At 38.1% G+C, this 25,680-nt stretch overlaps 1 protein-coding gene and 3 long non-coding RNA genes across 5 annotated transcripts in view; 3 read left to right on the top strand and 1 right to left on the bottom strand.

Moving 5' to 3' along the window:
- The window catches only part of proca (protein C (inactivator of coagulation factors Va and VIIIa), a), a 32,474-nt gene extending 18,476 nt beyond the window's left edge, over positions 1 to 13,998 (top strand). For both annotated transcript variants that reach the window (XM_052610472.1, XM_052610478.1), the window contains exons 7-10: positions 12,023 to 12,163; positions 12,486 to 12,607; positions 12,769 to 12,886; positions 13,321 to 13,998. In XM_052610472.1, coding sequence (XP_052466432.1) covers positions 12,023 to 12,163; positions 12,486 to 12,607; positions 12,769 to 12,886; positions 13,321 to 13,877 — 938 coding nt within the window. In that variant the 3' untranslated portion in view covers positions 13,878 to 13,998. The remainder of the gene's footprint in view (positions 1 to 12,022; positions 12,164 to 12,485; positions 12,608 to 12,768; positions 12,887 to 13,320) is intronic.
- A 3,986-nt stretch (positions 13,999 to 17,984) lies between these two features.
- Positions 17,985 to 19,163, top strand: LOC128022669 (uncharacterized). The gene is made up of 3 exons (XR_008185967.1): positions 17,985 to 18,221; positions 18,659 to 18,904; positions 19,068 to 19,163. It is a non-coding gene; the product is annotated as an uncharacterized LOC128022669 (long non-coding RNA).
- An 81-nt stretch (positions 19,164 to 19,244) lies between these two features.
- LOC128022673 (uncharacterized) lies at positions 19,245 to 23,034 on the top strand. The gene is made up of 3 exons (XR_008185971.1): positions 19,245 to 19,296; positions 21,849 to 21,913; positions 22,621 to 23,034. It is a non-coding gene; the product is annotated as an uncharacterized LOC128022673 (long non-coding RNA).
- Positions 20,522 to 23,342, bottom strand: LOC128022677 (uncharacterized). The gene is made up of 2 exons (XR_008185973.1): positions 23,050 to 23,342; positions 20,522 to 20,625 (listed from the first exon to the last, which is right to left on the bottom strand). It is a non-coding gene; the product is annotated as an uncharacterized LOC128022677 (long non-coding RNA).
- Between the last annotated feature and the right edge of the window lie 2,338 nt (positions 23,343 to 25,680).

Raw genomic sequence — 25,680 nt, 5'->3', positions numbered from 1 at the left:
ATCCGAAGTTGCGGTCCCCTCTGCCCACGCCTTTGTCCAGGTGCCGCCGCACCTGGAACAGAGCCCGTGAGACTCACCGATCGCCACCGGTCAAAGCCACCCGTATACGTCGTTGGTCAAAAAGTGTGGCTTTCTACCAAGAATATTCCGCTCCGTTGATAATAAACTTGCTCCTAAATTCATTGGCCCGTTTACTGTCACCAAAATCTTTAGTCCGGTGGCAGTCTGCCTCAAATTGCCTCCAGCATGCAGGAGGATTTATCCCGCCTCTCATGTTTCCAAAATTAAACCAGCTTTTCATTCACCACTTAATCCGCCTGCTTAATCCACTTAAGTTCCTCCACCTTATACAGGGAACCAACTTATTCGGTTAACCGTATTCTGGACTCGAGGCGGAGGGGACGTGGATCCCAGTACTTGATGGACTGGGAAGGTTACGGTCCGGAGGAGAGAAGTTGGGTACCTGCCCGGGACATTCTGGATCACTCCCTTATCAATGATTTCAATCGACAGGTAAGGGGTGGTGGGAACACCGAGAGGCGTTCCTAGGAGGAGGGGTACTGTCACGGTTCACAGATATATGGTGTCATCTTGTTGTCTGTGTGTAGGTTGCGGGGTGTATCACCTGATTGTTCTGTGTGGGCGTTGCGGCTGATTACTGATCAGCGGCAGCTGCGGCTTATTACATCTTACCTAAATTAATGACTTGTCTTTCGTCTCATGTTTGTCAGATCGTTGTATGGAGTCCTGGTGTTTGTTCGTGTCTCTCGTGTTGTAGTTCCTGCTCTGGATTTCTCGTCGCTGTTCCCGTTGCCTGTCTGTTCCTGTGGATATTCGTTCTGGATTACCTTGTTCATCACTTCAGCCACAGTTACTTCACGGACTCCACTCACCACGGACACCATCGCCCATCAAGGTCCCTGTGTTGCCATCTCTCCTGCTGCTTATTTGTCTTGTCATTTCCTGAACATCTGACTTTATCAGCGGAAGCTCTAATTAAAGAGATATTAACTTGCATTTGCATCCAGTCTTCTTTTACGTGACAGAATAAGGCAATGAAACACATACAGAACGTTGGTTCCAGGGACTTTTGAGAACTGGAGCTTGTAGCCTAGAATTATTCTTTCTAAATGATGTGAAAATCATCTTGTTTACTCACTTACAGAAAACAATATATTGATTTACATTTTCTAAGACACTTTTTGTTGGTAAAAGTCATATGCGAGTAGGCGTCAACTATCATGAATAGCATTGTAATTTACACCTGAGAAGACAAAGACCCGAATAATGAGTTGCATAATGAGCCTTTCAGTCAGCTGTGCCACTGAGAGGGATGAGTTACAAGAAAGAATGTGACGTAAGTGAAAGTAACCTATGCATTTGGGGTAGTTTAAAAGAATTTGGGTCTAATTTTGGAAATTTGGAAAAAGCATTTTTATTTAAAATTTCCCAGACCATAGGTTTTTGGATCCAATGGTCCCGGGAAGACTCTAGTTCACACAGATAGTGTTTTGGTCGCAAGACAGGTGAATGGAATTATTTTTAGTTATTTATTTTTTTATTTTAAGTGCAAGGTCTAGAGACGTATTTTAAAACCTGCTGATTAAGATCTCTTTGAAGCTTATGAGTCCAAGCTAGGAATGTAGAGGTGTTCCTGGTGATGCTCAGACAGGCTGTGATTTACATGAGGTCAGTCAGTAGATTAAAAATCTTTCTGAATATTAGGATGAATGTGTTATCATGATCTGGTCCATACGCTACAATAGCATCCAAAGATTTAAAAAATCTGGAACAATCTCTGTGCGTAAGGGTCAAGGCCGGAAAACCATACTGGATGCCTGTGATCTTCAGGCCCTTAGAAGGCACTGCATCACATACAGGAATGCTACCGTTATGGAAATCACAACATGGGCTCAGGAATACTTCCAGAAAACATTGTCGGTGAACACAATCCACCGTGCCTTTCCCTGTTACCAGCTAAAACTCTATAGGTCAAAAAATAAGCCATATCTAAACATGATCCAGAACCGCAGGCATTTTCTCTGTGCCAAGGCTCATTTAAAGTGGACTGTGGCAGTGGAAAATTGTTCTGTGTGGTCAGACAAATAAAAATTTTAAGTTATTTTTGGAAAACTGGGACACCATGTCATCTGTCATCAGCGCTCAGTTCATAAGCCTAAATCTCTGATGGTATGGGGTTGCATGAGTGCATGTGGCATGGGCAATGCTGAAAGGTATATCCAAGTTCTAGAACAACATATGCTCCCATCCAGACCTCGTCTCTTTCAGGGAAAACCTTGCATTTTCAAACATAACAATGCCAGACCACATACTGCATAAATTACAACATCATGAAGAAAAATGAAAGATCTGGGTACTGAAATTGCCCACCCATAGAAAACATTTGGCATATCATAATGAGGAAGATGTGACAAAGAAGACCTAAGACAGTTGAGCAACCAGAAGCCTGTATTAGACAAGAAGAGTGAATGTGAATGAGCAGTGCAATTGCTCCCCGGGGTCCTGGAGCAAATAGCTGCCCACTGCTTCTGGTGTGTTCACGGTGTGTGCTCCTTATTTAATCATTTTTTTCACGCCCTCATTGAAAGTTTATGGGATATTAGGTGGTTTTATTAGTCTGGTTTACGAAAACTGTAAGCCGGATCAGTTAGAAAAGATGTGGCAACCCGAGTCAGACCACTCTGAAGGTTTGACAATACAGTACAGCAAAATAATTAACTAACTATGATTATCTAGCCCTCTATTAAAGGGGATATAAAACACTACATAACACAATTTCGAGAACTAGTCAGTCTGTTGTTCGTTATCTGGCTCGGCTCGGTGTTCATCTTCAGTTCTCTCTTCACAGCAGTTCAGTCAGTGTACTGTTTGAGTACATGAATTACTCCGGGATATTGGTTTGTTTGAACTCAGAGGGAGTGTCAGCCACATTAAGAAAGTTAACAGCTTAAGTCATTTGTGGGTTAATGCGTATTGGAGACGCAAACCATTTAAAACGATTCAGTTCGATTTGGTGAACTGGTTCAAAAAGATCCGGTTACATCGAATGATTCGTTCGCGAACCAGATATCACAAACTGCTTTGTTTTGAACTCTCACAACAGACACGGAAGAGAAGACAATGCTGAATAAAGTCGTAGTTTTTGCTATTTTGGACCAAAATGTATTTTCGATGCTTCAAATTCTTACTAACCCTCTGCTGTCACATGGACTACTTTGATGATGTTTTTCTTACCTTTCTGGACATGGACAGTATACCTGTAACGAATTCACACAGAAAACGAGAGATCCAATCGAAGTATTTTAATGGGGTAATCGAAGGTCAAAATCCAAAAAACAGGCAAGAGGTCATAACCATAAAATCAGTCCAAAGCAAGAAACAAGAAAACCACAAGGGAACATGAGAAAGCCGGGTGATGGAAAACAAGGACTCCATAAAACAGGCTGGTTTATATGGAGTGGTGCAAACGATGAAAGTGGAGACAGCTGAGTGCAATTAGCAGGTGTGCAATTAACAGTGATGAATGGGACAAAGGCTTGTTGGAAATGTAATGCCTGCAGTGGGGTGACTATGGGGAAGTGAGACCACTAGTGGACACACAGGGAAACACAGACCAGACACTGTGACAATACCATTCACACAGCTTCAATGGAGGGACTGAGAGCTCTCATACTAAATCTAAAATATCTTAAACTGTGTTCCAAAGATAAACGGAGGTCTTACGGGTTTGGAACAACATGAGGGTAAGTTATTAATGACATAGTTTTGCTATTTGGGTGAACTAACCCTTTAACACCAAGCATTTCTGCAGACTCTGCTGATATTCTCCTTGATTCCTTTAACTTAAAAGTTAAGAATATTATTGATGATATTGCTCCAATAATAGTCAATAAGAAAACAAACAGACAGAAATCAATTTGGAGAAGATCAACAGCAGTTCAGACTATGAAAAGACAATGCAGACAAGCCAAGTGGATGTGGCGTAAGACGAAACTTGAAATTCACTATAGCATCTATAAAGACAGCCTCCAAGCTTTTAATGTGAAACTAGCCACAGCTAGACAGAATTTCTTCACAAACCTTATAAACAGTAACTGAAACAACACTCGTACTCTTTTTGCCACTGTTGAGAGACTGACAAACCCCCCAAGTCAGATTCCCATTGAAATGCTCTCAAACAGCAAATGCAATGAGTTTGCTTCCTTCTTTTCTGAGAAGATCATCAATATCAGGAAGGCGATTGTCACATCCTCAAGCAATGCAGAGGTCAGACAGATTTGGCCACAATATCAAAAAGATATTATGTTTACCTTTGAAGCAATTGATAGCTAAATTTTGGAAGAAATAGTGCATCACCTAAAATCGTCAACCTGCTATCTTGACACACTTCCCACATTTCTTTTTCAAAAGTGTGCTGAATTGTTTAGAAGCAGATCTCTTAGAAGTGGTGAACACCTCACTTCTTTCAGGGACATTTCCAAACTCCCTGAAAACTGCAGTTGTTAAGCCCCTCCTAATAAAGAGCAATCTTGAAAACACTATTTTGAGCAATTATAGACCAATATCTAATCTTCCGTAAAGGTAGTTTTTAGTCAGCTGAACAAATACTTAAACTCTAATACATACCTGGACAATTTTCAATCTGGTTTCTGACCGCATCACAGCACAGAGAGAGCTCTCATTAAGATAATAAATTATAATTGCTTAAATTCTGACTCTGGCAAAATATCAGTGCTGGTATTGCTAGATCTCAGTCCTGCGTTTGACACTGTCGATCATAATATACTACTAGAGAGACTGGAAAACTGGGTCGGGCTTTCTGGGATGGTACTCAATTGGTTCAGGTCATACTTAGAAGGGAGAGGCTATTATGTGAGTCTAGGAGAGCATAAGTCTAAGTGGACGTCCATGACATGCGGAGTCCCACAAGGGTCAATTCTTTCACCGCTCTTGTTTAGCCTGTATATGCTCTTGAATATGAAGTATTCAAGGTGAATGCATACCTTGATTCAAGGGGTCAAATAACTAAAAATCAAGTCAGGAATCTTGGTGTGATTCTGGAGACCGACCTTAGTTTCATTTGTCATGTCAAAGCAGTAAATAAATCAGCATACTATCATCTAAAAAACATTGCAAGAATTTGATGTTTTATTTCCAGTCAAGACTTGGAGAATCTTGTTCATGCCTTTATCACCAGCAGGGTGGGCTATTGTAATGGGCTCCTCACCGGCCTTCCCAAAAAGACAATTAGACCGCTGCAGCTCATCCAGAAAGCTGCTGCCAGGATTCTGACTAGAACCAGAAAATCTGAGCATATCACACCAGTCCTCAGGTCCTTACACTTGCTTCCAGTTACATTAAGGATTGATTTTAAAGTAATTTTACTTGTGTATAAATCACTCAATGACCTAGGACCGAAATATATGTATATTGAAAATGTGCCTTTGTGAGATAAATTGACACTATAGTAGTGTGGCAACCCACAGGTGAATTTAAAGGATAATTTTGCCAAACTACACCACTCTGGGAATTCCACCCAGAAAAGATGCTCAGAGACATGGGTAACAATTTACTTTATTCAATCAGTCGCTTTAAAACAATCATCAACATATCAGGCCTCAGCTAAAGCTTAGCCCATCATAAGAGTTTGGCTCTACGAAGGTCACAGGAAGACCAGCTAACTGGGGCTTACCAGCAGGGTCAAGCCGTCAGAGATTTTATCTGCCTATAACAAAGAAATCATTCCTTTCACCAGTGCACACAAAACACACACACACACACACACACACTCCACTCTCCACAGATGGACACGGCACACAGTGAATGACACACCACTAGAAGGTAATAGAGCAGGCCTCCCTGCCTTTGGCACCCAGATCCTGTGACAAAAGAACAATTAAACATGGCACTGAACTGCCCTCATGTTGATTTAAACTAAACTAATTGACAAAACCTAAACACAAAATAAGAATTAACAAAACTGCACAAAAAAAAAAGACAAGGCGTATTTGACCTTAAATTACAATGAATAAATTAATCAAAAGAGAAAATGCACAAAAGAAACTAAATGCAAGAAAATAAACTAAGCAACAAAACAAAATACAAAAACTAGAAAAATGCAAGAGAAAAATAGTTGCATTTAACAAAATATGATAAGAAATCAAATGGCCAACAAAAACATACAAAACCAGGATTGTGCAAAAAAAAAAGAAAAAAAGAAAAAGTGTTGCCACTCTTAATAAGTAGTAACAAAGAAAGTCACACTAAATAAATAATGAACTGCAAAATAAACCCAAAGACAAAGGGTAGAGTTCTTTGCTAAATATAAATAAACAAAATAAATTACAAAACAAATATTAGAAATTACAAATGCAAAGGAGTGCAGAGAGCATCACTTCTAGCCAAATGTAAATAAAGATAACTTAAACAAAACAAAAGAAACAAAATATAACAAGAGAGCCGGATGTTTAGAAAGACATGTAAAATTAATGTATGTTCAACTTTTTAAAAACATATCTCGAGAATTTATGGTGGGTTTTTCCCCATCCCAATGGATCTAATTATTTTTTATTTTTTTGTTAAAATGTTCTCCGTGCGATTGGCTTTCCGCGCTCTGTTTTTAACTATGCATGCATACATGAACCTGTCTTATTTATAGTTGTTTAAGCAACTTAATTAAAATTGGTTTATAATTTTTGTTTAAATATTATTTACTTAAAGTCCAACTGAAATCAAAACTGACCATATTTACTTTGTTTGCCTAAATTTATCGTTTTGTGGTGAACAATTCATCCATGGAAGTCATTACACACAAAAAAATATTTGGGCTTCGTAATCTTTAATCAAAATCTGAAAATGCCCCTCCTCTTTGCATCGGAGGACCTTCCCTGATGACGTAGGTTTGACAGTTTGGGGTCTGCTTCGCATCCATAACCATGCCCCTCCAACAGACATATAGCATCACAGTCCCTCCCACAGCCCGAGAGAGCTTAGGTGCCGGAAGTAAATTTCCCATTCATTTCTCCCATTGACTCTTTTAAAAATCTGTATCTAAAGAGTTTTAGAGCATGTCTGAGGATAACCAGCTACAGCTGAACTCATAAGCATACAACATGTAATTTAGAGTGAAAAAATTAAGAGGAAATCCAAAAAAAGTCAAAGGTACAAGACTGCGCCTCACTGAATTCGACTGAAGCCACAGCCGCGAAAAGAGCCTTTTGAGCGACTTCCAAATCTGACGACGGCCGCGCAAACTTTTTCCTCCAGTGAATTTTATTTTATATAGAGAATGTGCAGTTAATAGCAGTTCTTTCATTATTAATCGTGTAAACAAATAGTGTTTTATATAGGTATTGTGTATTGATTTTTATATTCATCATTGTGTATTTTATATATTGTGTGCATGTGTGAAAGTGGTTAACGATAACGTCAGCAACATGGTGCAGTGCTTTGTACCTGACTGCAATCACCCCTCAGTTGCCAACACAGGTCATTGCCATTACATAAATGAAGGGCCGTATTAAGACAGTGTGGTGCCCCTGGGCACTATACCTCAAAAGACCCACCCCCCCCCCCCCTTCAGACATAATTAATGTGATTTTTCAAATGTAATTTATTAACTTGTCCAACTACCGTATTTTTCGGACTATAAGTTGCACCTAAGTAAAAGTCGCATCAGTCCAAAATTACGTCATGACAAGGAAAAAAACATAATATAAGTCGCACTAGAATATAAGTCGCATTTATTTAGAACCAAGAGAAAACATTACCGTCTACAGCCGCGAGAGGGCACTCTAAGTTTTCAGTGTAGACTACAGGAGAACTGAGCAGCATAGAGCGCCCTCTCGCGACTGTACATAGACGGTAATGTTTTAACTTTAACTACAATGGTAAACAGGGAGAGTGCAGTCAATCGCTTCTGTGTCATTGTCGCCCTGAGCTCATTCTTCATTCGTTTTTGAAAAAACTTTCGATCCCTGGAACATTTTGAATTGTAGCGTCCTTGTCTTTCTTTAACTTTCTTTTTGCAAAACCACTCAATGGACGTCTGTCCATTTTGATTCATTTTCTGTAGACGTTAAAAAAAATTACACATTTGTGCGTACTTTTAACTCTGACAGATTGGGGACGGAAGGGGGGACTTATAGTGGTCATGTTATCTTTATTTATTTAGAATTTATTATTATTATTATAGTTGTTAAGTTAGTGTTCATAAACCAGTTATGTATGGTCTTTCAAGAATTTCAAGTTAATAAAAAAACTATTTATGAAAAATATTTTTAAAGCTTGTGTCATGTGGTGCCCCTCTAGTTGTTGTGAATGGTTGGTGCCCCTGGGCACTGGCCCAAGTGCCCTTATGGATAATCCGGCTCTGCATAAATGTTCAATAAATGCACAAAAAGGTATGCCTAAGCTAAATATTGTTTTGACCGTGGCATCATAAAATGTTTGATATGACTAATACCATATAAAGTCTACAGTATCTAGCTAAATTGGACGATAATGCTAACTAACGTTACCAACCCCCCTGCAAAACTTTGTAGGTCTTGTCCCTCATGCTGGCCCTTACAAAACCCACAAGTTGACCCTCGGACACGCTAAACTCAAATAACATTACATGACCCTATCTGAAGTGGTTTTCATCCCTTTGAACACTTTTGTTTTCTTCCTTGAAAAATGCCATCATGGCAGCCAAGGAGATCATGATTGCACTGATAAGTCTACCGTTAATAAAATAAAATAAAAACACAGGTTTTAATTTTATTTTATTTTTTTATTAATGATCTTCAGTCTTCACGGACCTTCGCGGGGTTTAACCAGACAGTTACACGAGTTCCACCAATCAGATGCATCACTGTGGGATTGTGGGATTGTTCAGAATTGTGGGTTATGAAGTATTTATCCAAGACATTGTGAATAAAAGGCATTTTTCTCAAAACAAGGTTAGTGCCCCATGAACCTTTGGCGTTTATATGAGCATATACTATCGCTTAGTACAGCCGTAGCTGGTCTACCATGTATGGTTGCGTTTTTATGGCTTATACCCCAACTGTCAATGCAGAAATAGAATTGAAATTTTACTTACGGCACCGGCTGTGGGCGGGATTGTGATGCTCTATTGACAGCGTGTGAAAGGAATGATGGCGAGGAGGTGCATTTTTGGTTGTGGCACTCAAGGAACACTTTTCCCATTCCCTAAAATTCCCTTGTTACGGTCCAGATGGCTCAAATTTTGGGGGGGATAACAGAGAGGTCACGGATGTGCTCGAAGCAATTAGACAGAACACGAAATGGGGAGATATCTGTCATTAACAGATAACGCGGTCCCGTCAGTGTACACCATTGGAAGGGGACAGCTGGTGGTTTTTCAGGCAGCGAGTAATCCTTAAAAACCGATTGTAAACTTCAGAAGAGAAGCAAAAAGCTTATCTTCACCCTAACTGAAATTATTCATTTTAAATTTGAATATAATTTGAATTTTGATAATATACAAGTACGTTTTTCAGCCATTTTGACAGCCCTAATGCCTAGTAATAAATGTTAATTATTGTTTTCTAAGAATAGAATGTCAAGTCAATGACATCCCATATTGAAATGATTTTATTTATATCAATCATAACTCATCAATCATTTCCAGATATTTGACTGGTGGTGGTGTCAGTATGGATACATTTGAAATTTCTGTTATAGGATGTTATCTAAAGTGTCAGGGACAGGCAAGAAAAGAACGCTTCTATCAATGTATATGTATATATATATATATATATATATATATATATATATATATATATATATATATATATATATATATATATATTATAAAAACTATATTCAAATAATTTCTAGCATTTTGTAGATTCATTTTGATCTATGTGCATCTTTGTCATTTACAGATGAGGCTTCATGTGGCCAGATTCAGATCGCAAAGTCATCCTATATTAATAAGCCTTTAGTAGGTTTACAGCCACTTGCCTATGCTGCAGCCATAGGGGCCCCTACACACATGGGGTCCCTAGGTCTCGGATTATAAGTAACATCAAAGGAGGATTCGTTGTAGAGCGTCTGACAAAATTAATGTCTTATATTGTTCAATGCACACTCAGCACCGCAGAGAGTTCACACAATCGTTAAATCAAAACCGAAAGTTAAACATGCAAGCGCATTCAAAAGCATTTTAATACCCCGCAATTTGAGAGCGACTCCTTGATACGCACAAATTAGGCCACATAACATATTTAGACTGCTATTATTATGTAAGCTATGATAGGTTGAGTAGTTGTCTATAACTTTGCATCATGCTTGAAAAAAATTAGTCTCTACTTGCAATTTGAATGTAGAGAGCACTTATTGTTCGCACTTAATAAGACTAAGAAATAACTGTTGTTTATTTTTATGTAGTTATAATGTTTTTATTTCTATGTTCAATTTGTGAAAAGGACTTCAGTTAACAGAAAAAGTCCTGGTAATTTTCTGCCAGTACAGATAGTATTTTTTTTTTTTTTTTACAGCGCAACATATCTAAAAACACAAGACCAAAAAGCACCCTAGGAGCCCCTAACCACTTTAATACGCCCCTGTTGGCTATGGGTCTGGGTGCAAGCATTTTGTCTGCTAGGTCAAATGTATTAAGACGTGTCACAAGCTGATTTGAGGCATTTAATAGTGAATGTCTTGAGTTACAGAGCAGTGGTGTGTTTAGGTCATTGAGATGCAGTGATGGGAATAACGGCGTTATAAATAACGGCGTTACTAACGGCATTACTTTTTCCAGTAACGAGTAATCTAATTGATTACTCTTCTCATCTTAATAACGCCGTTACCGTTACTGCCAAAAATGCGGCGCGTTACTATAACTGATGATGAAGCTGTTTTTTTTTTTTCATCAGACCAACTAGATCTCTGAGCGAGAGGCAAATACTTTTTTTTACTGTTCTTCCTTGGTTAGTGGGCAGAGCACGAGACAAGCGCATAAATGCTGACGATTGGCTGAGGTAGAGTAAAATTTCATTGTAAGCCAATCAGAGGTAGAGTTGGGCGGGTTTTCGAAAGCACGCATAGTGATGGGAATTCGGCTCTTTTGACTCAGCTCACTGAAAAGAGCCGGCTCTTTGGCTCACAAACGGCTGTTTAAATGACTTTGACTATAATATTTCAATTTTTATTACATAATTATTTAATTTCTATAGGCTAAATTTGAAAAAATAGAGTTGGCTCTTCAGATATGCGAGCCAGCTCCCGAAGTTCAACTAAAAAAGCCGGCTCTTAGAGTCGGCTCATTCGCGAATCGCGAACGACTCATCAAAAGCTCATTCGCGAACGAGTCGATCCATCATCACTAACGCTCATTCGCGAACGACCCATCATCGGACAGGACAGGACACACAACGAACAACACAAGCCAGTCAGTCAACCAGAGACAGGTATGGCGACGAGCCCAAATAATCCAAAAGTAGCCTTCTCTAAATGGAAGTATATACATTACTTTTTCCTTCAAGAAATTAAAGAAACAATAAAAGGAAATATCAAAAGTTCCCAAAAATCTATCGTGTTATTTGCATTGATCCACTATATAAACATAATATCTACATACATGCCATTTGATTGGAGGCTAGTCTCACTTTGTCCCACAGCAACTTTTTTTTTTAGATGTGTGTACAATGTTTCATGTTTCTGTTAATAATGTATTGTATTAAGTGTCCATTTCATTATAATATTCAGATTTATCATAAATAATTGAACATGCACATGTATTTTAAGTTCCTTTAAAGAGGGGTAGAGGTGGGGTCACGTTTGAGCATTTAAAATTTAATTTTACTTGAAAGTAACGCAATAGTTACTTTCTTAAGTAACTAGTTACTTTAAAAATTTGTAACTGAGTTACTAATTTAGTTACTTTTTGGAAGAAGTAACTAGTAACTGTAACTAATTACTTTTTAAAAGTAACTTGCCCAACACTGTTGAGATGAATGTCCTGACAGCAGTTCTTTGGTTTTGTCCTCAGGCATAACAGCCACTAACTGCTCAGTGAACAATGGGGATTGTGATCATGAATGCCATGAGAGTGAGGATGGTCTTAGTCGCACGTGCAGTTGTATTAAAGGATACCAACTACAAGACAATTCTAGAAAATGTATTGCCAAAAGTAAGTCACTTCAACAAAATAGACATATAAACAATATGGTTTGTGAATATTACAAATACACACTGGTGATGGTGTATCCACAGTGCACAAATGTGCTTAGATATTTGCATTTCTACTCGAATGTACTTCTGCATTTGTGGACATTTAAATGACTGTTTTTGTTTAACACTGATTCATAAATGTGGGCTGATTAATTAATATCATTAGAAATACATCATAAAAATTAAAATAAATATATAATATAAAAACTATCTTCAAATAATTTCTAGCATTTTTTTTGGTGAATTATGATCTACTGTGTGTGCATATTTGAAATTTACAGATGAGGCTTCATGTGGCCAGATTCGGATCGCAAAGTCATCCTTTATTAATAAGCCTTTAGTAGGTTTACAGCCGTGGGTTTTTGGAGGTAAAGTTGGCAAAAAGGGAGAGAGTCCCTGGCAGGTATGTTTAAATGTATATGTTATATCTCTGTAATCATGTCAAATGTTTTATCAGAGCTAATCTTGACAAATATCATATGTTAAACCAAATATTCAGCTGAAGCATATTTTTGTGCTCCGTATATACATATATATATATAATGCATTGTGTTTAATCTGTAGGCTCTCATACTCAATCATCTGGGCAGGTTTCATTGTGGTGGAGTTCTGATTGATGAAAACTGGGTTCTCACTGCTGCTCACTGTCTAGAGACAAGTACAAGGTTCTCTGTCAGGCTGGGTATGTAAGACATTTTGGTAAAAGTTTAAGTGTTTCTTCACAGTGTAAGAATTCTTATTCAGCCTTATATTTGTTTTTTAGAAGATGCATTACTAAAGCAATTAAAAAAAAGTGCATACATGAAAAGTACTAGAACACTGAGAGTGATGTTGTTTATTAAGCCACAGAAGTGAAAAGGAATGCCAAAAGACACTCTAGATACCGTGTTATGTTCCCTTAAAAAGTGTATTAATTCCACACATGATTTCAGAACTATTCAGAGATAGCACTGAAATAAGATTCCTGAGAAATCACATTTGTTTCTGACAGTCCTAGTCTCTGTAAACAACAACAACAAAAAGAGTCAGGAAGCAGCCTTCCCTTTTTTAACCAATCATAACACATAACTATTCATAAACACTCTCTGGATTTTAATTGTATCGCCATCTCCCCAGGTGACTACGACCGATTTAAGATGGAAGGAACTGAGCAGACCCATCCTGTACAACAACCTATCACCCACCCAAAATACAACCCTATCACTGTTGACAATGATATAGCTATGTTGCGCTTGGCCAAACCAGTCAAATTTTCCACATACATTCTCCCAGCATGCCTCCCTACCAAGAACCTGGCAGAACGAATGTTGCATCGTAACGGTACTGTCACAGTCGTCACTGGCTGGGGAAAAGACAACGAGACCTCTCAACGCCCCAAAACTCTCAACTTCATTGAAATTCCAATTGTAGACAACAAAGAGTGTTCCAGGCATATGATGAACAACCTAACTCAGAACATGCTTTGTGGGGGAGTTCTGGGTCAGATCAAAGATGCTTGTGAGGGGGACAGTGGGGGTCCAATGATGACATTGTTTCATGATACTTGGTTCCTCATAGGTCTGGTGTCCTGGGGAGAAGGCTGTGGGCAAAAAGACAAACTTGGCATCTACACCAAAGTGTCCAGCTATTTGGATTGGATAGATAGCGTTCGTCAGGGATGGGATAATGTTTAGACCCCGCCTTTCTACCCTGTTTTGCCTAATACAGAAAAAGTAAATCTGAAAAATCAATGTACTCCATAAAGTTCTTCTGGTGTACAAACATTGGAATTTAATAAACACATAAATTAAAACAGCTCTTATTTTCCTTTTATCTGCATGTTTAGAGAAAGTAATGCTGTCAGTCAGTATAGAAAGTAGACACAGTTCAAACAAGTTTTAACGGGTCTATAAAATGAACATACACTTTCATAGTCCCGTTATTTGATTCCTCTATTGGGTAACATGAAATAATAATAAATACTGAATTAACATTAGATTTCAGCAAAATACATTAAAGCAAACAATTGCCACAGAAAACATGCATTGAAGACATTTCTGAGAATGGACAATTACAGATCTATCATAATTCAAATTTAAAACAATAAAGGAATGCTTCATAGAAAAGAGAATTAAAGAACTGCTTTTTTGTTTGTTTGTTTGATTGATTATTTATGGTTGTGCTACATTTCTTTTAAATATTTAACATTTATTTAAAGAATGTAAAATTTTGCTTAAAGCAGTTTGTAGGTTTTCTAGGTTTGTTAAATGGATACCTCTGAAAATAAAAAGATTTTTTATATATATATGATCATTTTAAATCAATAACTGTCCGAAATCAGCAATTCACGATTCAAAAATCATGTTTCAAGATCGATTACATCATCAGGGTTTGTAATCGATGCATCGATAACAAGTAATTCATTACAACCCTAGACTGCGTTCAATCTTACAGTACACAACAGTGCGGCCTCTCCATTGTGCTTCACTGGCTATGGCATCAGCATTCAGCACAGTGGTCAAAATACTTGTACAGGTCTTCTTGAGGGTCTTAAAATACAGGTAAATGCAAAGTGCTTATCCACACAGAGGGAAAGGGTTGCTGCTTGAAAACATTGATACAAAGAGTGACTGCCTCCTTCTGGATTAGTTCATTGTTACAGGCTGACCAGGCATTACTGATCAGCAGACAAGTGCTTAAATGCAGCATCTCTAACTATATGCTTGGATATATGTGACTGACTAAATGTTTTTGTGTCTTGAAAGAAAATTATACGTTTTGAATAATCATTACGTAGGTCCATTGGGTCCCACATTTACAAAGGAAAATAGCTTAATGTTTCATTTAATATATGTAGTCATTTCATTTCAATTCTGTATATACTAGTGTGATTACAATAAAGGTAGATCCATACTGTAGATATTAATATATTATATACTCTGCATAAGCAAGGAGAATTGTCAGATGTTTCAATATGGTCTTAATACCCTTAAGTCTGGTGAGCTGTTGATTAAATAAGTGAGAAGAGAAAATTATTTGATTAGAACAAAGGTAAAATAACTGTTCTGACTGTTTAAATAATAATTTAATTTGTGTTTATTTTATTGGTTAAGGTACATCATGTGATTTAGGTCAGTGGTCATGGCAGCCATCTTAGATTTTACTTTGCAGCAGCAGTGATGCAGCAGTAGATTTCTCCATGATAAAAGCTATATTTCTGTTATTTCATGCCAGAGGCCATTGTCTGAAGGTTTAATTGTTTATTTAATTTCATCTGTTAAAAAATAAGCATTTCATGCCATTTAAAACATTTGAATATGATGTTTTTCACTCACGCAGTAATGCTAGATTAGCTACTTTCTTTCCTGAAATTACTTTGTCATGCTCTATACTATACTATACTATATAAAAAAAATTGTGCTACTGAAGATTTCAAGTAAAACACTAGAAAAGAACTCAGTGAAAAGAATAGTGAAAAGATGTAGCCTCTTCAATTCAGAAAGAAGACAGAATCTCTGCAATTAAGCTACAAAGTCTTTCATGTAGGGATGCATCGATTCGATACTGGCATTTTCTCCGGATCGGATATCAGTCAGACGAGTCCGATATAAATCCGATATTGTGCGTATACTATTCTGTGTTATTGTTGAGCTCCATAAAAGGAATAAATACATTTAAAACCCAAAAAGGTTGTCGTGCACATATTTATATGTTCCGAAGCTGTTATAGTTCAATGTGAGGTACAGATTAATATTGAAGTCATTAAATAAAATTTTACCTAAATTCTTCTTTCCGCTGCAGCTGTCTGTCACCCTCCATTCAGCAATCAAACTGCGTTTGGCGTTCAGTTACTACAATTAAAATGATGAAACTCTCTTCAAGAGCGCACAGTAACTGAGGTTGAAAACTGTTCAAAGAAAAGGCTCATTAAACTAATGTACAGATTTAATACACTACATATCAATTTACTATGTACAATGTCAATGTACAATGTACTAGTGATGGCCGGTTCACTAACGAATTGTACGATTTAACCGGTACTTCTTCGTGAACCGGTTGAACCAGTTCACCAAATTAGACTGAATTGTCTCCAGTAAGCATTATACCACAAATTACTAGTAATTTTATAGTAAATTAATAGTAAAACTAGTTTTTCTCTTTTTAATGTGGCTGACATGCTCACGCTCAAAATTAACCAGTATCCATGAGTAATTAATTTACTCAAACAGTACACTGACTGAACTGCTGTGAAGAGAGAACTGAAGATGAACACGAGCAGAGCAGAATGTGTGTTGTACTAACTTTTCTATGTGGACTCGGAGTGCTGTGCGGCCTAGCACTCTGTGATGCTTTGGCGCTTTAGTATTATAATACTTTTCTGCACAATCAGAAATGTGCAGATGTAGATGTAAATTTAATAGAAACCTCTGATTAGCTGAATAATGACAAATGGACAACTTTGGGGGCCAGGGGCGCTGCACAAGATCCCGGGCCCTATGCATAGGCAGTCCTTCAGGCTTTACACTCCAATTTGTGGATTAATGCTTATTGGAGACGTGAACCGTTTCAAACAATTCAGTTCGATTTGGTGAACTGGTTCAACCGGTTCACTAAGAAGAACCGGTTAAATTGAACGATTCGTTCACGAATCATACATCACTACTTTTAACCCCTCATAAGACATTAGCCGTGTTTCCACTGTCGGGGCAGTGTGAGCCAGGGCTTAAAATGGGCCAGGTGGGGCTAATAGCCTCGGGCCAGTAGCACCGAGGCCAGAATAGCGCAGCGTTTCCACTGTCGGTCCAGGAGCTCTACTGCGCTTCACTAAAACATGCCCTTTACACACCTCTCAGGAACAACGTCACAAAACCCCATCATATCAGCAACAAAGAGAAGTTATTAGAAAACGAAGAAATAAGTCACTGTAACTAGTGTGATCATAGCACGAATATGATAAAATGGCCGTTTGTTTGCATGCTTTGTTAAATATTTGGGACGACTGGGTGAAGGAGGAGTGCGAGGTTAATAATGTTTAATGAGAATAATGAAACAATACAAAACTGGAACATAAATAACGCTGGTAGGAATGCACTGTCCAAGATGGTGTTGAGGAGTGATGAATCCGGAAGTAGGTCTTTCCTGATTAGGCAGCAGGAGAGGGTGACACAGGAACTGCGTGGAAGCAAGCCGAAGGTAAGTTGTGCTGCTTGATGGTGGTTGCGAAGAGTGGACGGGGTTCCGGGGAAGACACGGACATCCAACGCAGAAACACACAAGAAAGCAAGGCACGGGTTACAAACAGGAAACAATGCTCTCACGGACGCAAAACGCTAGACAAGCCATTATATAGGGATGAGTAATGAGTGACAGCTGTTGCTGAAGACAATTAACGGAGACAGCCCACAAACTAATCAGTGCTGACGCGTAACACACAGACTTCACCCACAGGGCCCTATCTTGCACCCACCCAGCGCAATTGACTTTGTACACCGACGCATACAGTCATTCCTATTTTGCACCTGCGCAAAGCGCGCTTTTCCCTCCACAGAAGCACGTCGCTAAACTAGTGAATGAACTTGCGCTCCCTGGGCGGTTCAGCACAAAAAAAGAGGCGTGTTCCGGCGCAAACAATCCCTGGTGCTATTTTGCTGTTCCATTAAACAATTGCGCCACTGACCAGAAAAAACCTAGTCTAAAGTCAGTGGCGCGTTGTGCGCACACACTTTGCTCATATAATCTACACAGATTTTTATTAAGATTCATAAATTGTTACACTAAAAAAATATTAACACACACTCTAAAAAACGCTGGGTTGTTTTTTCAACCCAACTGCTGGGTTGAGGCCGTTGGATAGGACTTTGGGATGTTTTAACCCAAGTTTGGGTTGAAAATAACTATCTTTTTTAACCCAGCGGGGGTGGGTTGAGGACGCGGACGTGAAGGAGAGCACGCACGTCACGTCAAGATCGTACGTCTCCAGTGCGAGCAGCCGCCATTTTCTCAGCGTGATAGAAGCGAGAAGCGAGTGAAAGACTATGGTAAGTAACGTTAAATATTCAAAATGTAAAGTTGTCTTTTATTGTTTACCCGGTTGTATGAAAGGCGGAAACAAAGGAGCTTAACGTTATATCTAACGTTATATAAAAAAAACGGACGCGGTTTTCGCCTCGGACACGGAGGTCTTAACTGCCTCATGTAACGTTACTGAACGGAGGATGTACTTTTAATATAACGTCTGTGAATGTATTTTGTCATATTTACATAAGATTTTACATTATCTGTTCTCTTTGAGGCGTTAACAGACGGTTATGGTCACGGTTACGCTCATGTGAATTTGTCTTTTTTTTTCGCGGTTAAACTGAATGTATGTTTGTCTCCTAAAGGAAACGGCATTGTGTAGTAAAGACTAGCATAATTATTTTGAGGCTGTTGAAGTGGTAACTGTTAAAAGTATGTTTTACATGTAATGTTTCAGACTTGTCCAGCTCCTGTCTTCATTGACCTCGCGCTGAGAGTTAAAGACACAGAAGCTGTTTGTGTGAGGAGTCACAGACCTGTGTGAGGATGAGGAGGAGCTGTTCTTCTGAAGAGAGGGACAGACGGTTTAAGGAGAGTAAACTTCAGAATAACATCAAGTTATCTTTATTTTTACTAAGACTAAAATAATGTGTTTAGATGTTGAAATCCAGAGACAAGATAACTTCATTCTTTTGAGACTGATGTAAGTTAAATTATTATTACTTTTTTTTTTTTTAGAAAATTTATGTTTCTGTTGTGTCCTGCCTGTTAACTTCACATTTTGATGCAAAAACAGTGTGATTTTATATATGTATGTATGTATATGTTAATATTTTATTGAAACCATTGATGCCCCTTCTTTGCAGAACTCAAACTAACTGGAGTTAAGGACACACAAGTCTGCTTGTGTGAGGAGGTGGTTTTCTCAGCTTCTTCTGAAGAGAGGGAAAGATCGTTTAAGGCAAGTAAACTTCATAATTTCATGTTATCAGTTGTTGTTGTGTTTTACTAAGAGTAAAATAATGTTTGTTTTTTTGTTTTTGTAGATGTTAAAAGCAAGAGACATGGGAGATCATCATTCCCTTGAGATTTTATGTAAGTTATTTTTAGAAAATAAATTTTTCTGTTGTCTCCTGCCAGTTTACTTCACATTTTGATGCAACAACAGTGTGATTATGTGCTCATTTCATTAAGACCATTGATGTCTGTGTTTTTCATTGCAGAACTCAAACCAACTTTGGAGTTGTCTGATTTGTAGAGTCATTATTCTTGGTCTTCGCTCTTAGAGGTAAAGTTCACACAAAAAATCATTTACTTGCCCTCAAGTCATTCCAAACCTATAAGACTTTTGTCTGTCTTTACAACATAAATTAATATATTTTTAGTTTTCTCATAATATTTGTTAATCCATTTATAGTTTAGATAATCAGTATTTTCAAGCTTCGTAAATATAGAGCTATTGTAGAAGTAAATTCTGATATTTATATATGAATACATCTTAAATTATATGATAGCAAACATGTATGTTCAAAATAAAATATTGGTCTCCCAGACCAGCAATGGAGGACACAAAAAGAGAATATTAAATATATTCATATGCTTTCCAAAAAATGAACAGAGTTTGTATGAGTCTGGAAAAACATGGGGAGAGTAAATTATGAACATTTTAATTATTTGGTGAACTAACGGTTTGAAGAGCAGCCCTCCATGTACATGAATATTGTGAGGTATGTGAATGTCATGTCTGTTTTAATGTTTCAGTAAAGAAGCTTTCTGAAAGCAATATTTATTCAAACAATATCGCATGTCCTCACACTAGTGCTGCCATTATAGACTTCATGAGAGCTGTGGTGGACTGAGACATTAAACAACCGCACAAAGTGTTGAAACTTTAAAACCGATTATTTACCTATCCTTACGGATGTGAATACACCTCTACCTGAAAATCGATAGTTTAATTAAATGTTAAATTTTTTCAAATTTGTTTCTCTTAGGCCACTGATGAAGAGCAGGTGGTGACTGGAATGAATGCTGGTCAGAGAGGAGAATCTTCTTTCCCCTAAACAGCGGTGGTTTTAAAGGAGGACGCTGCCCTGGATGATGTAGAAGATGTCACGTGCTGATGGGGTTTCTTCATGATTACATCAGTTATGCTAAAGAGATCATGAAAATTGACCGTGATGAATGATCTGTATTCATGGACAATGAAAAAAACTGTAAGTGTATAATTTGTTAAAAAAAAAAAGTTAAATGCTTTTTCTGTGTTGTTTAGTAGAAAAGTTTACACTCTGTCATTCATACACCTGCTCACATTCTTTCACACACACACACACACACATGCGTCTGTTAAATGTTATAATATCAAAGTTAATGTTGTGATTTATTTGTGTACTGTCATGCCAGAATAGTTGGAAAAAAACCTAACTAATTGTAAATTTATTGTATGTGTTTTCGTATATTTTTATACAATATATACAATTGAACAAAGTCCAATTTGATCTTAAGTTATATTCATCAAATGTTCAATGCTTTGTTTATGAACTCTGTAGCTGTTAATGCCATCCTTTTCTGCATTTCTTCTAACATGTTACTTTTTGACTTTTCTCTTGTTTTTAATAAATATTTTCCTTTTGGTAATTATTATTTGTGTGTAAAAGTGATATTTAAAATGAACAACATTTGTAGGTTTAATGCCTAGCTCAATTTGGGTTAATTTTAACGTAGAAATGCATTGTTTCCCCACATGGCTGCACTCTGCGAGTTTATTTTCTGCCAGCAGGAGGCGCTAAGAGCGGGAGAGGTAGGTTTCTCCTGTAACGGCTGCAGAGCGGTACTGAGCTCACAAACGCTGCCTTATCAAGCACATGCGAAATGATATCGAACATTTTCTAAATACAGTAGTTTTCCTTCTGAAATACAGTGATAAAAAAAACACCCGCTCTGTTTTTTTTAAACCCTGCAATATAGTCATTTTAAACCATAAAAAAGGCAACCCAGCAGGCTGGGTTAAATATGATAACCCAACTGGTTGGGTTAAAACAACCCAGCGCTGGGTTCGTCCCTTTTTGACCCAGCGCTGGGTTGTCAAAATAACCCAAATTGGGTTGTTTTCAACCCAGCAGTTTTTAGAGTGCATGAGATGACGGAAATCATTGTGGTGTGCCACGAAGATGTGAAAAAATAGGCATAAATCTAGCTTACAAATTATTCAGGCTACACTCTAAAAACGCTGGGTTGTTTTTTCAACCCAACTGCTGGGTTGAGGCCGTTGAATAGGACTTTGGGATGTTTTAACCCAAGTTTGGGTTGAAAATAACTCTCTTTTTCAACCCAGCGGGGTGGGTTGAGGACGCGGACGTGAAGGAGAGCATGCACGTCACGTCAAAATCGTACGTCTCCAGTGCGAGCAGCCGCCATTTTCTCAGCGTGATAGAAGCGAGAAGCGAGTGAAAGACTATGGTAAGTAACGTTAAATATTCAAAATGTAAAGTTATCTTTTATTGTTTACCCGGTTGTATGAAAGGCGGAAGGTTTTATGAAAGGCGGAAACAAAGGAGCTTAACGTTATATATATATAAAAAAACGGACGCGGTTTTCGCCTCAGACACGGAGGTCTTAACCATTGATGTCTGTGTTTTTTATTGCAGAACTCAAACCAACTTTGGAGTTGTCTGATTTGGAGAGTCATTATTCTTGGTCTTCGCTCTTAGAGGTAAAGTTCACACAAAAAATCATTTACTTGCCCTCAAGTCATTCCAAACCTATAAGACTTTTGTCTGTCTTTACAACATAAATTAATATATTTTTAGTTTTCTCATAATATTTGTTAATCCATTTATAGTTTAGATAATCAGTATTTTCAAGCTTCATAAATATAGAGTTATTGTAGAAGTAAATTCTGATATTTATATATGAATACATCTTAAATTATATGATAGCAAACATGTATGTTAAAAATAAAATACTGCTCTCCCAGACCAGCAATGGAAGACCCAAAAAGAGAATATTAAATATATTCATATGCTTTCCAAAAAATTAGCAGATTTTGTATGAGTCTGGAAAAACATGAGGAGAGTAAATTATAAACATTTTAATTATTTGTTGAACTAACGGTTTGAAGAGCAGCCCTCCATGTACATGAATATTGTGAGGTATGTGAATGTCATGTCTGTTTTAATGTTTCAGTAAAGAAGCTTTCTGAAAGCAATATTTATTCAAACAATATCGCATGTCCTCACACTAGTGCTGCCATTATAGCCTCCTGGAGCGCTGTGGTGGACCGAGACATTAAACAACCGCACAAAGTGTTGAAACTTTTAACACAGATTATTTACCTATCCTTACGGATTTGAATACACCTCTACCTGAAAATGGATAGTTTAATTAAATGTTTAATTTTTTCAAATGTGTTTCTCTTAGGCCACTGATGAAGAACAGACGGTGACTGGAATGAATGCTGGTCAGAGAGGAGAATCTTCTTTCCCCTAAACAGCGGTGGTTTTAAAGGAGGACGCTGCCCTGGATGATGTAGAAGATGTCACGTGCTGATGGGGTTTCTTCATGATTACATCAGTTATGCTAAAGAGATCATGAAAATTGACTGTGATGCATGATCTGTATTCATGGACTATGAAACAAACTGTAAGTGTATAATTTGTTAAAAAAAAAAGTTAAATGCTTTTTCTGTGTTGTTTAGTAGAAAAGTTTACACTCTGTCATTCATACACCTGCTCACATTCTTTCACACACACACACACACACACACATGCGTCTGTTGAATGTTATAATATCAAAGTTAATGTTGTGATTTATTTGTGTACTGTCATGCCAGAATAGTTGGAAAAAAACCTAATTGTAAATGTATTGTATGTTTTCGTATATTTTTATACAATATATACAATTGAACAAAGTCCAATTTGATCTTAAGTTATATTCATCAAATGTTCAATGCTTTATGAACTCTGTAGCTGTTAATGCCATTCTTTTCTGCATTTCTTCTAACATGTTACTTTTTGACTTTTCTCTTGTTTTTAATAAATATTTTCCTTTTGGTAATTATTGTTTGTGTGTAAAAGTGATATTTAAAATGAACAACATTTGTAGGTTTAATGCCTAGCTCAATTTGGGTTAATTTTAACGTAGAAATGCATTGTTTCCCCACATCCCTACATTCTGCCAGCAGGAGGCGCCAAGAGCGGGAGAGGTAGGTTTCTCCGGTAACGGCTGCAGAGCGGTGCTGAGCTCCCAAACGCTGCCTTATCAAGCACATGCGAAATGATATCGAACATTTTCTAAATACAGTAGTTTTCCTTCTGTAATACAGTGATAAAAAAAACACCCGCTCTGTTTTTTTAAACCCTGCAATATAGTCATTTTAAACCATAAAAAAGGCAACCCAGCAGGCTGGGTTAAATATGATAACCCAACTGGTTGGGTTAAAACAACCCAGCGCTGGGTTCGTCCCTTTTTGACCCAGCGCTGGGTTGTCAAAATAACCCAAATTGGGTTGTTTTCAACCCAGCAGTTTTTAGAGTGTAATTGTAGTAATTAAGGATCAGACCTGTTTGCCCAATAGTGGCAAGACATATATGTATATAAGGACATCTGACAAATTGGTTTGTCCGTCAAGAACCAGGAAAAAAAATCGATGAAACAGTTGTGGCTATTTCCTCCCACGCCTGTTTAACCGACGCTATTTTGGGTGGGTTTCTCCCATCCCCATACAACACAACTTCTCTGTCTTTCACTGCTTTTACAAGAACATCAGTCTCCTCGGCTGTGAACCGCTCCTGGCGTGCGCCTGGTAAATACGCCATAATAATAGCAATCCATAATGGAACTTGCGCACCTGCTTTTAAAGGGAATGTTGGATGACGCTCTGATTGGTTTATTTCACGTTACGCCCAAACCACACCTATGAATAATGAAGCTACTTCAGACCAACCCATTTTAGATTTGCGCCGGGCGCAAGAGCCACTTATCCCGCCGGGAAAATGGCAACAGTGCCGAGACCCGCCCACAAACTTACTTGCGCTTCGCGCTTTGACACTTGCGTTTCAGATCGTTAAAATAGGGCCCACAAAGTGCAAAACCCAGAGATCACGGTTTACCAACCGTGACAATATTTAAATTCAAAAGCATCAATGTTTTACAATAGAATACGTGATACATTGATCCTAATTAATTAATTTATCACGTTTTAAAATTTGTTGCACAGAAATAAATGTATTTCTATTTTATGTATTTTTAATGCTTAAGTGTTATGAAAATAGCCTGCTTATTCAGTCGAGTCTGTTTATCTTTATTTGGAGCCTATACATTTAGAACTAACTTCACATTTAGAATGAATAATATCTCTTTTTTTATAAAAGCTCCCGAACAAAAAACATTATTATATTTTTATGATAGGCAGACAGATAAAATATGTTACTAAATAAATTCACGATTGTGATAGAGAATAAGAAGCTGACGACCGATTTCTGCAAGTGGTTGCATTTATCATGTTTACTATGGTAATGTTAATGTTAAAGTTATTTCAAACATTCGCTGATGACTGAAAGTGAGTTTTTCTTCTGTGAGTTTTGAGCTCAACTTATTTTTAACAGTTTTTAATGCTGGTGTTATAGCTGTTATCTTTCTGAAATGATCCGCGGCTGACACTCTCCAGACACGGAGAAACTCCACCTTTGTTCATAACCACTCCTCTAGCCCCAGCTGGCCCAAGGTTTTCGCAGCCCATATTATTATTTTCACAAGACCATAATAATAACAAATTATCAATTGATAATTAATCATTATTTTTGCGAAAATCATTGTGGGAATTGTAGTGCCTTGCGGTGAGGTTCCTATTAGGAATTGAGACCACTAGTGGAGACCCAGGGAAACACAGACCAGACACCGTGACATTACCCCCTCCTCTACAGAGCAGCTACCAGATGCTCCACCCAAACACAAGAACAAACCAAGGAACACCAGGACCAGGAGGGAGCTGGACCGGCGGAGGACAGAGGGAGGGACGGAGGACCAGGTAATAGAGGGAAACAGAGACAGGAAGTGCAAAAAACAAAAAAACAAAGACCAGGAGGGAGGTGGACCGGTGGAGGACCAGGGGGAGGGACGGAGGGCCAGGTCCATCGAGGGAAACAGAGAGAAAACAAAAAACAAAAACAAAACAACAACAAAACACAAGACCAGGAGAAAACAGAAAGTTCAGGGGCCCATGGCCAAACCGACAGGGCAGGAATCCAGGGTGGAGCAAGGTGGAACTGGAGCCATGCGGTCGAGACAGAAACCCACCAGGGCGGTGCAGAAGACCACCACATCCGTGCGTTCGAGACAGAAGCCTACCAGGGCGGCGCAGAAGGACACCTTATCCATGTGGTCAAGACAGAAGCCCACCAGGGCGGCGCAGAGGCACCACCACAGCCATGCGGTAGAGACAGAAGCCCACTAGGGCAGTGCAGAAGACCACCACAGCCG

Source organism: Carassius gibelio, chromosome A2, assembly GCF_023724105.1.
Source record: "Carassius gibelio isolate Cgi1373 ecotype wild population from Czech Republic chromosome A2, carGib1.2-hapl.c, whole genome shotgun sequence".
In the NCBI taxonomy this organism is placed as follows: Eukaryota; Metazoa; Chordata; class Actinopteri; order Cypriniformes; family Cyprinidae; genus Carassius; species Carassius gibelio.
This window is presented reverse-complemented; position numbering and strand designations above follow the sequence as displayed.